At 35.6% G+C, this 16,607-nt stretch overlaps 1 protein-coding gene across 2 annotated transcripts in view; it reads right to left on the minus strand.

The window, feature by feature from the left end:
* Positions 1-7,575: 7,575 nt before the first annotated feature.
* LOC145242736 (uncharacterized) overlaps positions 7,576-16,607 on the minus strand; it is a 45,854-nt gene continuing 36,822 nt past the window's right edge. The window contains exon 5 of one of the 2 annotated variants that reach the window (XM_080105879.1): positions 7,576-7,879. In XM_080105879.1, the coding sequence (XP_079962005.1) occupies positions 7,749-7,879 (131 nt within the window). In that variant the 3' untranslated portion in view covers positions 7,576-7,748. Of the gene's footprint in view, positions 7,880-15,334; positions 15,672-16,607 lie in introns of those variants that run through there. The other variant, XM_080105878.1, reaches the window with a different exon arrangement.

The raw sequence follows: 16,607 nt of genomic DNA on the forward strand, positions 1-16,607 counted from the left end.
TTTTTCTATTTCATTTCACTTAGAGTCGTTGCACCATATGCAGGTCATATCGGCTACAGTACAAGCCTGCTTTGGTAACTGGCTAGGATAACGATTCGCTCCGAGCACATTGATAACAAGTAGAACATTTGAGTATTTTCATATGCTTCTATACGTAGCCTTCCTTTACATGCGTAAACTGCGAGTCGAACATGAATACTGATCAAACATTCTCTTTTGCTGATTCTGCATACGGATGCACAGACATACATGAATATGCAGCTTTTTCTATTTCACTTCTCTTACGGTCATTACACCATGAACAGGCCATTTTTTGCTGCTTCTTGGCTACTGTACAAGCCTGCTTTGGTAACTGGTTAATTTATTATTATTCGTTATTTTCATGGCAAGTGCTCGTCTGAGCTCCAATTTATGGTCTCCCTGCGCGAAACATTCACGAGGAACACTCGTCTGGCTAAAAACACTATCAATAATTTTCCCCACTTTTTATCTGTGCCTAAATCTAGATTCCATAAACAAAGCTTCTTTCTTAGAACTGCATACCTGTGGAACTCTCTTCCGTTTATCTGCTCTCCAGTTGACTACAATTTGATTGTCTTTAAGTCCAACATAAGCAAGTTCTTGATGAGCCGTTCCCTTTAAGTAATTCAATTTACCAAATTTACACTTCTAACCATTGTCCTTTTGATGACTTTACACTCTTGAACCCATATCCTCGAGTGGCCTCTGTACCTTGATAAGTGGTGATTCCCTTGTAAAAAAACTTAATAAAATATTAATTTGCAGCACAGAGGCACAGAATAATTTACCAACACCTCTTTTTAGAACAAAACAACGAAAAGGGTTATTTCAAAAGAAGGACTGTGTCCGAGGTGAAAGAAAAGAAAATTAAAAGAAAGTTCTATTATGTTCTCCTGTCAAGAGGAAAAAAAACTTTAAGTGTCCCCCAGGTTGTCTAGTGGTAGCAGTATCAGAATTTTGGGGGAATTTTTGACAGCCCTAACAGAAAACTGCGAATAAAATATAGAAAACTCGTAATTTCTCTTTCTAAAGTGGGTTATTTATTTTCTTAATAGAATATGCTTCCAAAATAAACTATTTAAGTTGTTTAAAAAATAATAGAAATATTATTTTTCATTGTTTAAAAAACAGTGTTTACAAAGTGCGTGCGTGCGCTCTGGGAGCCATTTTGTTACGTAATGAAATCAATTGATTTTTATGAGATGAATATTTTTCAATTTTTAAACTTTAAAAATCTATCAAAATTTTCCTATTCGTTCAATTGTTACGTTTTTTTCAGGGTGAATGTAAAATTTTATGCTCTTTCCGATAAACTGAATATAATATTTTAGACAAACGTTGTTTTATAAATTCACCCCCCCCATTTTGAAATGTCTATGAGAATTTTAATAATTAATTTTGGTCAACACGTTTTATATATCACAAATTGAAGATAAAACATGAATAAATAAAATACTCAAATTTAAAACAACAAAAAATATCACTTATCTGTAAATTTACCGGTAAAGTCCAAAATGTAAATCCTTCTTTTTTCGATAACCACGTGTTTTTTTTTTTTTTTTTTTTTTTTTTTTACGTGGAAGCTTAATTTTTGTTTAGAATTTTCCAGTCATTAATGTTCGGTCAGTGTATATTTTTATATTTAACTCCTGGTTTCCTTTTTTTCGATATAAAAAAAAGACGAAACCCGATAATGCAGATGTATAGTATAATAAATAAAAAATTCAGGTATTTCTTTAAGATATTAAAAAAAAAAATAACATTGCATGTCTTCGTCATTTCGTAATCCGTGTAAATCCAAAAATGAAAAATCCCAGTTTTCATGTACGATAGCGTAAAGGCGCAAAAATAAAAAAAGGACAAGTTATCTCCCTTTAGAAGTCGGGCAAAAACGTAACTGCTGCGTGCTGCCTGCTGCTACTCCAACACTAAGCATTCTTTTGAGAAGACTTATTTACTTGTCTTTAAAGAATTTTATTGGAATAATGGTGATTTTTTTTACTACACGTATTTTTTTACTTTCTGTAACTGATGAGAAAGTTGTATTTAAATTTTATTTTGACTTTTTAAACTTTATTTGAGTAAAATTTATTTTATTGTTAAAAAAAAATTGAATCCAAACCTTTTATTCTGAATTCAAACTGTCTGCTGAAAAAATTTATTTTCTTGTAAAAAAAAAATTATTGCAAACTTTCTATCATGTTTTATAAATCTGTCCAAGGAAATTTAGAGTTTCTGTTTTTATTGTTTAAAAAAGATTGAATCCAAACCTTTTATTCTGAATTCAAAATGTCTGCTGGAAAAATTTATTTTCTTGTAAAAAAAAAGAAAATATTGAAAAACTTTTTATTCTGGAATTTAAATCTGTCTAAAGAGAATTTATATTTTCTTATTTTGTTTTAAATAAAATTATTTAAACTTTTATTCTGATTTCAAAATGTACGCTGGAAAATTTTATTTATTTTCTTGTTTTAAAGACATTTGCAAACTTATCTTAATTTTTTTCCCCTGAATTTAAAATAAACTCAATTTCTTTTTTATTTCAATAAATTCAAATGGAATTTCTTTGTCTTTCTGCTTAATTTCTCACATCTTTGAAGAATTTATAAGAAATTATTTGATTAAAATCTTACTTACATTGGAAAATAGGAAATGTCAATCCTAAAGTGTTCTGTTTATATTTTTGATATATACATAAACCTTCGTTTATTTTATACAAAACGGAATAAAAAACTTATATTATAAAGAAGACGTGTTTTGGTTTGTTATTATTGTTATTATTACATTAAATATTTGTTTAATCATATAGGGTAAATATGAAGAATTCCACCCTTTATTCATATAGGGTCAATATGAAGCCACCCTCGAAAATTCCTTTAAAATTACGGCCAAATCTGTTCATTGCAATGTGGCCATAAAGTGGGTGCCCATTTGACGTCACATCATTATAGAAAAGTGACCCCCCACTTTGTGACCATTTGTAAAATTTTTTATCTTGGAAACTACTAGTTTCGTTTGCCGTATATATAAGTGGTTATTTCCGTTTTCAGCGCCTCAGAAAACCTTTAAAAGTGGAAAATTTGAAGGAATATAATCCAATATCGAGATAGTGTTTTTTTACACTTATAGGCTTCCGTAGATAAGAAAGTGATAATTTTTAACATCCGGTGACTTTACAACTTTCTTAAAAGACACGCGTTGTCGCGATATGTGTTGGAAAAATCCTTCTATTTAAAAAATACATGGATTATAATACATAAATATGAATAAATTCTCATACAGGAAGATTAAAAGAAAGCATATCTTACTCATTAACCAGGTAAGTTCTTTATTTTGCCGTTAAAATAATTATCGTAAGATTCAAGTAATGTTATTGTTCGACAATCCGTGTAATGTTAAGTGAAGAAATCGAAGGAAAAATAAATAAAATTGTTTATTTCTCTATTAAAGCTTTTATGATATTAAAATTTGGTCTTTGCTCGTTTTATTGAAATAAAATTTACGGGTTTAAATTACGTTTTCATATTATTAAAATCTGATAGAAAGATAGGTGTCTATTCAAAATGGCGACTCGGCTGAAAATTCCCCCAAAATTCTGATACTGCAAATCCAGTGGAGGTTTTCAGTGGAGTAGTCCAGCCTGGGGGAATCAGTGGACAGAGAAGAGATGTTTGTCTTCTCTGGTTGTCCTAGTTTCTCTGCTTGCTGCTGGCTAGCGCCTGATAGGAGTAATAAGTTCCTTAAGAGACATATAGGATTAATGCGCCCTAGTAGCTGACTGGTCAGCGCGTGGACACATCGGTCAGAAAGGCGACATTAATTCATAAGAGAGAATAGTTTGTTATGGTGACTGCTATAAACATATAAACAAATAAAAATAATACAAAGAAAAAGAGTAAGATATGGACATAACAGCGACACCAGACATAAGCGAACACCATCACGTGGAATGAAGAATGTGACTACCGGAAATATAAGTGAAAAAATATTGAATATGTTCTCATTGAAAACAAGACTACACGCTACCTAAATCATGACCAATAAAATATATGTATAAAGATTTGGATTCTTACCTCATTGGCACTTTTAGGAGCTAAAGACAGAACTGCTACTTACTATATTGGACTGATCGAACGATGAATGGCCGACGAAACGCGGGGTCTAATCTTAAATGGGATTGGCATCCCTTTTCTGATATCACTTCGCCCGGTGCATTAACTGAATCACGACCTGAAAATACGGGCACTAATCTTATTTTACTTCCTAAGCTATATACAACACAAATGAATGATTATTTATTTTATTTAAATATATTTATACCATTATTATAATTAATTATTACTAGAACGATATTTTCCCTATTTTTCATATTACCTTAAGAGCCTATTTTATGGTGACGGATTTAACTAGGGTTTATTAGGATTTGATATTCGACATTGAGATTTGCAAAGGGCCAGAATACTAAAATTCATCTGTCATATAGAAAGATGAATCTGGCGGCAGCCACAATAAGTGCATTAGCACCAGCACTATGAATATACGCACAGCTTTCAGCGATTTTCTAACGTCTTTGAAATTCTTTTTTGGTTCTTATGATCTCCACGGCAATTTCACGCTCAACGTATGCGAACAAGTTGTATTTTTCATTTCTTTTTATTTGCAAGCATCATTTCGTGACTTAACGACGACTGTATAAATAATTTAACATAACTAACTCAGTCTGGAAGGATTTTTCATCTATTACATTATAGCAAAACCAATGGTTTTACTATTAACTTTAATGTTCCTACGCTTACATGTTTTATTATCACATTCATGTACGGATGTGGGGTGTTATGCACAATTTTCTTTCTTTTTTATTTTTTGGTTGTTGCACATTTTTTTTTACAGCTAACCTGCCATTTTAACGTTTTTCTTTTTTTTTTTTTTTTTAGATATTTTTCGTTCCTTGCACGAACTAACAACCTAACTGTATGAGTTTCCATTCCAGATAATTACCAATCACTTCATCAAACTAAAACGAATTTATCTCAGTGTATAAGGATTTCTCCTTCATTGCAAAAACACCAGAATTAATGGTTTCAGGCTCGAATGAAATATGTATTCGTAATTATTCCTTACTCATTGATTTCCTTTATTGGGAGGCATGCACATTTACAAACTTTTTAGAAATTTAATTAGCGTTCATTTTTACACTTCTGTTCATTATTTCACGTGTGCTTAAAATATTTCTTCATAAACATTTTTTTTTTCATTACAAAGGGATGGAAGCACATTCATTTTACCCGTTAATCAACCTGTTTCTTAAACATTGCTTTATAATGGTGGGGATCTCGATTAGTACTTCATAAAACAGAACAAAATATTAACTCAGTTTATGATAATGCGTTACATTATTATAGTTTCATTTATTTTTGAGGGGGCGGACTTCTTACAACAAACTTATTCTGGCTTTGTGCCATCTTTCCACCCGGCAGCGCCAGTGCACGGATCCTGCTAGTGATATAATAAAAGTACTTCTCAATCTTTTCCAACTGTTTTATTGGATTACTAGCGATTGGTGCCTGGCCTTGTCCGGTTGTTAAGTATATTTTAATTCATGCAGATGTCGTATTTATTATAACAAAGCCAATTCGCTTTTGAATATTATATATAGTACTGCTTTTAAAAGTTAAAAAAAATGACTAGGATATCATCAGCTAGAATTGAAACGAAAATTTTTAGCACCCCAGTCGTGTTCGCTACTGTTTGAACCAATCTGACAATAGATAAGAAAGTTTTAAAATTTGTAACTATGATTAGTTGTCCGCATGCGCAAACTAATAGAAATATTGGAAAGTTTAAATAAATATTTTCCATTTCAACTTCTGTACGCGTTATTCATTCATCCAAACAAAGACGTTATAAACCATCCTTGGTGAATGATAATAATTTCTGGTTAATCTCAGTGTTATGGTCCCAATAGTTTAAGAGATTATTGGTTAACTATTTAAACACACAGGCATATACATCTACTGTTTTATTTATATAGATGTTACTCCCTTGTAATGTCATCCAGTATGCACAAAAACGAAACAAAATGAGTGAAAATGTTCGTCTAGATCATTGGTCGCCAACTAATGGTTTTTACACAAAACCCAGGTATTCTGTGTAAAACCTTTTGAAATTTTTCGTAGAAAAATTGAGATATTATTTCTATTGTTATGTAACGTCAGATTTTAAACTGAAGAAAATCCAGGAGTTTTATTGATGGTATGACTTTTGAAGCTAAAACTAATTTAATGTTGATTTTAACACGAGCAGACACGTATAGAGATGTGACATCATCCAGCCATTGTACAAACAAACACGACTTGTAAAGTGATGTTCAATACCGTACTTTGGGGTAATTGCGCCAAATCCGAGGAAGGGGTGGGTTAATTGCGCCAAACTAAGAAAAGTGCTCTTTATATGTGTGGTTGCCAAAAAAGCACTTTTGGCTGGTTGGTGCAATTACCCCAAAGTACGATACTTATTGCTTTTTATCACCATAACTGTTGGTAATGACAAGATGTTTGCTCGTATAATCTATAAACATATCGTAGAAACGGCGAAAGAGATCTGTTCTAACAAGTGGCACTATATAAATAATGATGTAACCATTTTATGACATCATCCACTATTATACTCAGTTAATATGAATGACGTCATCACTTTGTGACATTATGTTTTGTAATGTTATTCAGTGTACACTGAGGCAAACTAACAAACATGCAGAAATAAAACAAGACCTTCGGGGTTTTGATAGTATATGTCAGTAGATTGATATACAGGGTGCGTCATAAGTAACGCCCTATTCTTAAGTGGGACAAAATTAAACCCCTTTTTTATTTATTTATTTATTTGATTACTTTTCATTTTTTCGAATATGACTTCATATTTTTAACAAATAAAAGGGGCGTTCTATATAAGGCAAATACTTAGAACAAAATCTATTCATACGAAAGTCGTCCCAAAAATAAAGACTCTTATTTTCTAATCTAAAAAAAATTGAAAAGCTACAAAGACGGGAGTGGTACCATTAAAACGAACCAGTTTTTGTGCTCCAGAATTTTTTTCCTACATAGTCACCACAATTCCCAATGCATTTTTGTTAGCGATGAACGATGGCTGCGCATGAGCATTCAGAGCCCGCTTTATTATACGGAATCATTCTAAAAGTAAAACCTTTTTTTTCACTGCAAAAGTTGAAGAGCTACAAGGACGGAAGTGGTGACATAAAAATGAGCGACCTTTTTTTATATCAGTATTTATTTTTCTAGTTATTTACCATTATTCTGAATGCACTATTGCCAGAAATTCAATGATGCATTTCCTTCTGACGCACGTCCATGATAGGGGTTGCTTTCTTAGAGTCTCACGCCGTCAATATCTGCAATAGATAATAGGTAATAAATGCATGAGTTCAGCCATCATAACAATGCAATTTTCAATCCCTTTTGATTTATTCGGGCAGAATAAAATATAGGAGGAATTACTTTGAAACGTTCCTCGTAATTATAAGAAAAGAAGTAATTTTGTTTTATAAAGTTTATTCAACGAAAAGCAAACTAATATATTATTCATATCATAACTGGCTTCTTTCGTTTCATCGCCCCACCAATTCTATAGTTTGAATAAATAGTTTCTTGGCGTTGAAAATCAGCTTGACATGGTGTGTTCAAGTTGTATCAGCGTGGCATCGGTCTTCACTCATCCATGTAATTTCTGAATATGTTTGATCTAAACTTTCTTCGAAGATAATGACCCAGCCTGTTTCGTCTCTTGGCCTCACGACGAAGACGTTTGTAATACCCATACGTTCTAGTCTTTTTCTTATCTATAAATATAAGGAAATAATGTTTAGTCTTGGTGTTTGGAAGTGTTAGATGATAATTGCAAGGTACATTGAAAATACAAAGATTAGCAGGAACATAGAGATCATTAGCCATTAGAATGATTAAGAGACAAAGAGATGGAGAGAGTGAACTATAAATAAACTGTGGGAGAAAATCATAGCCATAAAGATATTAAATAATGTTGGTGGAAAGAGATAATGAAGATATCACGTTACGGACAAACGATAAGAAAAGTGCAGTGGAATGAGATAACAGAGGAGTTTTGTTTTTATCGGAAAAGGAAATCAAGGCAAATTAGGAGCGAAGAATAAAGATCGTTTTGCCATTGACTCATGGATGAATGAATATTCGTAGTTTTCCAGACTCATGGAACATCCACGGATGTTGTTGTTTGATTCTATCGCTATTATAGACTACCCACGCCCCTTACCACTCCCTCCAGGATTTCTAAAATTTAATTCTGACGTATATAGGAATTTAACTCAGATGAGGATATTAACGGCGGGGCCCCAACAACATGGACACATACGGTTTTATGGAAATCGCTCAAAACAAGGCATGAAGCCACTTGATGCAAGAACTAACAAGAATGAAAGATGATTATTGAAAAATAAGGACACACTCATTAGCTTTAGTCTTAAAAAGACTAACACTTTAAGTAAGAAGAAATGAGTCAACAAGATAGCGATTTCAACAAGAGAACTACCGGTGACACTGGAAAAAAACCCAGCGAAAATGGATGAATATATAAACAGTATGACGAAATAAATAAAGCAAAACATAAAAAAGATTAAGCGTTTCCATTTACGATATGCAACACAATGTTGATGTATGAGGATAGAGTCATAATACCGCGAATCTTAACAAAACAGAATTTTGAAAGAATTCTATATGGGCCATCCTTGAATCTCTAGAAAGAAGGCATTCACAAGAAGCTACAATTGTTTGCTGAAACTGAACCAGGATATTGAAAATCTAGTAAAATAATATAAAGGTTGTCAATTAGCAGCTAAAGCTCCACCGATGAGGACCAAACCTTGGCAAAAACAGGCATACCCTGGACAGGTATTCATATAGATTATGTAGGGTCACTGAAGAACTAATATTATCTGTTATTCGCATATAGTTTTTCGAATTGATCTGAAATTTATAGATATTAACACCCAACAGCTTCGAACAATATAAAAGTGTTAAATTAAGTATTTAGTCGTTTTGGAGTACCAAAGACAATTGTATTTAAGGTCTACTGTGAGTCGTTGGCACAAACACATCAAAACACCAACGTCCATCACTAGGTCCTATGGCGTTGCCGAAAGGTTTATTGATGTCTTCAAGAGAACATTGAAAAAGAATGACAATATTGACAGGGAAAAAATTGCATGCGGAAATTGCTAACCATTTATAGGATAACACTAAATCAAAATACTAACGCAAATTTATCATCGACGAAAATAATGTACGCAAAGAAGAAACATTCAGTATTTGATAGGATATTACCAAGAAATAAAAAAAAATACTGAAGGCAATACAGAGAATAAAACGTATAAGGATGGCGATAATGTTTGTTTTAGGAACTATCGGACAGGAAAGTGTTTTAAGGAGGACGGTATAGTCTAAGAACGAATTATGAAAATGGTCTATATAATAAAAGAAAATATATTTTTCCATAAAACCATAAATCAGTTGAAACCCTGATACATCGAAATAGTCGAAAACAATATTGAATTAGCAATTGAAGTGTTATATGATACTTATCAGATTATTCCCCCTCATTAACAATGAAATACCGACGGAAGTAACATCAACGCCAAGAATTGCGGATTCCCCAACAACTAAAATTATACCAGTTCAAATTGTAAGGAGAAGTGAAAGAATAAAAAGAAAAGAGAATGAATGTTTGTATTCAAACTAAAAAAAAACAAACTAAATGTTAAGAGCAAAATTCTAGGGAAGAACTTTCCTCGGGAGATGTCAAAATAGAAAAACCTTGCACCCTTATAACTGTTAGTTCGTCATGAGAGACGACGACTTCGAAAAGATAATAAAGGAATAGTTTAACACATAAATTGGGGAAGACAAAAAGAAAAACACGCACGGTGTCGGTGAAATATTCGTCCATACATACGCACCGACCTATATATATATATATATATATATATATATATATATATATATATATATATATATATATATATATTGTAATGAAAGGATCGTTCTAAAAGTAAAACCTATTTTTTCACTGCAAAATTAGAAGTGCTACAAGGACCGCAGTGGTACCATCCAAATGAGTGACCTTTTGTATATCAGTATTTATTTTTCTACATGGTCACCACCATTCTGAATACACTTTTGCCTGGAATTCAATGATGCATCTTTGCTTCTGACGCACGTCCATGACAAGGGTCAATTTCTTAGTCTCGCAATATCTGCAACAGAGAGTTAAAATATGAGGTTATAAATGCATTAGTTCAGTCATCATAACAATGCCATTTGTAATCCCTTTGATCCATTCTGACGGAAGAAAAATATAGGTGGAAATGTACCTCGTAATTATAAGAAAAGAAGTAATTTTGTTTTATAAAGTTTATTCAACGAAAAGCAAACTAAAATATTATTCACATCATAACTGGCTTCTTTCGTTTCATCGCCCGAGCAGTTCTATAGTTTGAATAAATAGTTTCTTGGCGTTGAAAATCAGCTTGACATGGTGTGTTCAAGTTGTATCAGGGTTTTTTTTTACATGGAGTTCATCACTTATCAAGGCCCAATGACCACTCAGAGATAAGGGTTATTGTGTGTACAGTAATCAAAGGGATAGTGTAGCAATAGTATTGGAGAATTGGTAAGGTGTCATTACTTAGGGGAGGGACGGTTCATCAGGAATTTGTTTATGTTGGACTTGAAGACATCCAGGTTGAAGTCGGGAGGGAAACAGGCAAGCAGAACAGAGTTCCACAGGCGTGCAGTTCTAAGAAAGAAGCTTTGTTCATGGTATCTACGTTTTGATTTAGGCACAGATAGGGAGTGGGGAAAATTATTGACGGTGGTTTCAGCTAGTCGGGTGTTTTTTGAGAAAGATTGGCGAGGGGGGACCAGAGAATGGAGCTCAGACGAGCACCTGCCATGGAAATAACGATAGAACAATGACAGGCTCGCTACGTCTCTTCTGTGGGAAAGAGGTTGCAGGGTAGAGAAAAGGGCATCCCCCACCAAGCCACGGAGTCTATTTTGTACTCTGTCAAGGAAGGATAGGCAGTTTTTTGCAGCCTCCGCCCAAATGTGGCAGCAGTACTCCATCTTTAGACGTACTTGGCTCTTATATAGATAGAGAATTGCATCATTAGTGAGATATCTTCTGGAGAGGTAGAAGGATCCCACCATTTTCCCAGCGACCTTGGCCACAGACGATGTATGTGTTCCATTTAAGATCAGGTGTAAAGGTTAAACCCAGGAGCTTATCAAATCCTGGGGCCTCCCTTAGACGAGAGCCATCCATTTCAATTGGTGCCAGATGGGGATCAGAGCGTTTATGATGTAGAGATAGGAGCTTGGTCTTAGATGCATTAAAGGTAACCAGCCACCTCTTTCCCCACTGTACCACGCGCTCAAGATCAGAGGAGAGAGAATTAGAGAGAACATTTACGGCCTTTGATGTGTTGCCATAGATGGTCGTGTCATCAGCATAGATGTCAACGAAAGATTTTAGTATGTGTTTTGGGAGATCATTGATGTAGATTAGGAAGAGAGTTGGGCCCAGTATGGACCCCTGAGGGACTCCAGCATTAATACTGTGGGCCTCTGATTTCTGCCCATCAACCACTACTCTTATGAGCCTATGAGATAGAAATGATTTAATGATAGAGAAAACATTTCCAGTTATACTGTAGCTGGAAATCTTGTGTAGTAGGCCCTTATGCCAAACCTTATCGAAGGCCTTTAATATGTCGAGAGCAATTGCCCTAGAAATGAAGCCTTTGTCAAGAGATTCGCTAATCTTATGAGATATAACGGTTAGCACATCTGCTGTCGATCTAGCAGAGCGGAAACCATATTGCGTGTCGCTAAGAAGGTTATTTCTGCTGAGGTGGTTGACTACTTCTCTATTTATTGTGGATTCCAGCAACTTACTCATGACACACAGGTAACTTATTGGTCTGTATTGAGAGGGGATGACTTATCACCTGAATTCTTAAATACAGGGCATACTGATGAGGTTTTCCAGGGTGTTGGAAAGCATTTCTCCTTAAGGCAACGCTTAAACAGTTTGGAAAGTATGGGGACAAGTTCTGGTTGTAATTTTTTTAACACTATAATTGGAATACCGTCGGGACCAGTTGCATTACTGGAGTCAAGGTTCTTGATTAGCTTGGTTACCTCACGCACAGATATTTGTATGTTGCATAGCGTGTTGTCTGTTATAGGATGGAATATGGGGAGTTAATGGCCTTCGTCACACAGGGTAGAATTTGCCGCAAAGTTTTTGGCAAATAGTTTGGCCTTGTCGGATGCTGTCGAGATGACCTCTGGTCCATTGATAATGGTTGGGATAGAGCGCACGTTTCTGTTCAGGATCCTATTTGCTATTTGCCAGAACTGGTGGGAATCAAGCCGCTGCTCGGCTACTTTGGACTTAACGGATTGCGCATATAGTTCTCTTGCATTTTTTATTACTCTTTTACAATGGTTACTGGCGGTTCTAAAAGCAGCTTTAGTTTCAGTGCATCTATTACGTTGGTAGCTATGGAAAAAGTGATTTCTGTATGCGACGGCAGCAGCGCATTCGGGGGAGAACCATGGCTGACTGTTAGGTTTTTGTTGGAATTTTTTGGATGGTATGAATGGCCTATGCCTACAAGTGACCATTCGGTCAGATCTGATACTATAGAGGACACATCCTTTTTAAACATGGAATGGAGAGGGAGATCAGATATGAATGTACGGAAGCTATCTCAGTCCGCCATAGAGTATCGGTATACAGTACGGTGGAGAGGTACGTCTGTAGATTTATTATATTTCATTTTTATCTTAACTGATACGACGCAGTGGTTGGAGGATCCCAGAGGAGATAGAACGGAACATGAGCATAGCTCAGGGGAAATGGATAGAAAAAGGTCTAGGAGGCTTGCGAACTGACCGGTACTGTCGGGCACACGGGTGGGCTCGCGGACAATCTGAGTGAGGTCATAGGCAATGGCAAAGTCATGACAGAAACTCCCCTCCTCATCGGTCTTATTTGAGTGGTTCAGCCATTCCACATTATGGACATTGAAGTCACCGCAAATATGAATGTTAGCCGAGGGATGAGCAGACAGGATGTGGTCAATTTTTTCTGATATTCTCCTAAAGACAGTAACTCGACTGTTGTGGGGGCGATAGAGGGCAAATATAGATGCGGTAGTGTAAGCAAGTGTAACCCGGAAACAAATATAAGGTAGATTAGATAGGAGATATCCCTGCCACATGGGAAGCCATCTTTAATGCAGGCACATGTTCCATGCCCGTGGCGATCTTGGGGGTCAGATTTAGATGTTAGGTTTAAGGTATCCTTTAATTATGAACTCATCTAGGGAGGTGATCGGCCCTATTCCAGTTTCGCTTAGGGTTGTATCGGTTTTCACTCATTAATGTAATTTTTGAATATTTTTGGTCTAAACCTTCTTCGAAGATAAGGACCCAGCCTGTTTCGTCTCTTGGCCTTACGACGAGGAGGTTTGTCATGCCCATACGTTCTAGTCTCTTTCTCATCTATAAATATAAGGAAATAATGTTTAGGCTTTGTTTGGAAGTGTTAGATGATAATTGCAAGTTACATTGAAAATACAGAGATTAGCAGGAACGTGAAGATCATTCAGCATTTGAATGGTTAATTAAACAAAGAGATGGAGAATTAGAATGGTCAATGAGACAAACAGATGGAGAGAGTGAACTATAGACAAATTGTGAAAGATTGGTGGAAAGAGATAATGAAGATATCAAGTTACAGACAAACAATACGCGAACTGCAATGGAATGAGATAACGAGTTTTCTTATTGGAAACTAGGAAAATCAAAGCAAACTAGGTTTAGTGAGATTGTTTAAATGGAAAAAAACGATATATATATATAGTCATCCACATACAGTACTGTTTCGCTGCTCATCAGTGCATCTGGACAAGCAACTTCCTCAAGCCGCGATCAAAACCCGACCGCTTAAATGAAGGTCAGAGTTTTTAACCGTTGCGCTATTCAGCTGCTGCTATGCAGTTAGTGAATTAACAATGTTTTGACATTGTCCAATTACCAAAGCTCAAGGCCCTGTCGGTGGGGCATTAGAATACGCCGACTGCCCCCCTGCAGAGGGTAAAAGTCCCTTAATGGGGGTCCTGGATATGACCTTAAACTATATCCAGTGGTGAGGCCCCAGCTTGTGGGCTTTGGGGAGTGTGGAGCCACCCTTTAATTACCATTGCTCCCATGTCAACTCTGACCCGGAGTGGTAGTACCTGTTAGGGTTCCAACTATGGCTAAACAGAAACCGACGTGAAAACAACAAATATATTCTATTAAAAAAATTTTTCTTCAAAATCTTTGGATTCGACATTAAATAACCCGAAAAGGGTTGATATGCCGTAAAACAAAAGTAACCAACCAACTAACCAACCAACCAACCAACCAACCAACCAACCTAAGCTCAATCTTTTTATACAAAGAGCATCACTTAATACACTAATGGTAATTTTTATATCACTTCCCAATATGCTCAAATATTGTAATGAAAAAGTCGAAAAGAGTTTAAGCTTAGAAAGCTTTATTTAGAACGTTGCTGAGACTGTGTGCGAACTCACGATGATTTAAAAGAAGGAAGATGAAAGAGAATGTTCAAGGGAAGTAATTCACCCCCGGGGAGCGTAAATAGATAAAGAAGTGCTCGCATTTTAGGACATTCTAAGCCACTCAGGAAGAAAGACTTAATCTCATGTACAAGTTTCTGCTTCAACTGAAAAAGAAAAGTTCCAAGCTGGTAGTTTTCAATTAAATACTGATGAATTCTAGTAGAGCGTTGAAGCTTCATCCCATCAGTATCCTTTGAAGAATATTTCTTGCGATTCTCCGAGATGGGAGAGTGAGGAAGTGTAGGAATTAAGTTACCAGTGATGGAATTCTTGTAAGCACTTGGCAGATGATCCGAAGAGTTGGCATACAGGGGTGTATTCTGTAGCTGTCGGTTCTTTGGCTCAAGATCAATTTCTGCCTCCAAACTGCTCGATCTGTCACCCAATAGAGATATGTGGCGTGACGACACAGCAATCGTCTCTCGCTAATTATTGAAGTGTACATCAGCATAGTTAGGAACAACAACCTTGACTAGGGGCTCATATGTGCATACATGTCGCTTTAGGAGGACGGATTTATCGTTTGTTAGCCACGTAGGAATGGAATCTCTAGTGGCTGAGTTCTTTTGGAAATTGAAGAGACGTTCGTGGGGAATGCAATTAGTGGAGGTGGAAAGCAATAAATTTCGTGGAGGACTACATCTAGTACTCTCTCCCTATTAGTTATAGGAAGGTTTATCCACCGTAAAACCACAGTTTGCAAGATTATTTAATTATATCTTTCCACTTGACCATTACCTTGAGGATTGAAGGCAGTTGTTTGACTGGTAGCAATACTTCCAGAAAGCAGAAATTTCTTTTAGTTCGTCCGACATAAAAGCCACCCAACGATCGGAGTATATAAAAGAAAAATTCCGAACTTTAGAGAATAGGCGAATCAGGAATTTCCAGACAGTTGCAACTGAAAAATCAGCACAGGGGAAAGCGAAAGAAAATGAGAATATCCATTAATTACAGTCATAATATAGCGGTTGCGATGATTTGAAGGTAATGATCCCTTGAAATCCACAATTATTCTCTCAAATGGTTTATTTGCTTTTATAAGAGTTTGAAGTGGCACGTTAAGGAAACTAGGTTTACATCTGAACAGACACTGCATGTTTTATAACTACTCTCACATTTTCCATAGAATATGGCAGATTCTTGCTCCTAACGAAATGTAGCATTCTGGTTACTCCCGGGGAGCATAAGTCTGAGTGCAAAGAGTATAATGTCAAGAGAGCTAGTGGAGGAACAAATTTGAGACAAGCCATCTGCAGCTGAATTTCGTTTCCCAGGGCAGTAAGCAATATTGTACCGAAATCAGGCAAGTTCCAGCTTCCATCTTGTGATCTTCTTATCTTTAATTTTGCTCTTGCCTTTGGAGTCAAACATAAAAAATAGACTGATTTTTGATCAGTGATCAGCTTAAAATGTTTCCCAAACAGTAAATGTCGCCATTTTCAAATCGCTTTCACAATTGTGTTGGCCTATTTGTTTACCTGCAGAGTGCTTTTGATCAGTCGAGGTTTAAGTTCTTGAATAGAAGACCACAGGCTTAGAGTTTTGAATCAAATAAGCCAGCAATCGTGTGTTCCAAAGCATCCGTTTCGATCTACAATGGAAGAGATGAGTTTATGGCTGCAAGGGACGATTCAGCAATTTCCTTTTTTTTTAGTATCTAAAGGCATCTGTTTGTTCCTTATTGAGGGGAAAGTTGGTAATCCTGGTTAAGGGGTGTAATTTCTCGGAGCCGTTTGATATCTACCTAGAATAGTGGGAGAAGATTCTTAAAAAATTACAAGAACCGGTTATATGAGATAAGATGGAGTTACGAATCATTTGTGAGTAGCTAGAT

The sequence above is a fragment of the Euprymna scolopes genome, chromosome 21 (genome assembly GCF_053919585.1).
Source record: "Euprymna scolopes isolate OS-2025 chromosome 21, ASM5391958v1, whole genome shotgun sequence".
Taxonomy (NCBI): Eukaryota; Metazoa; Mollusca; class Cephalopoda; order Sepiida; family Sepiolidae; genus Euprymna; species Euprymna scolopes.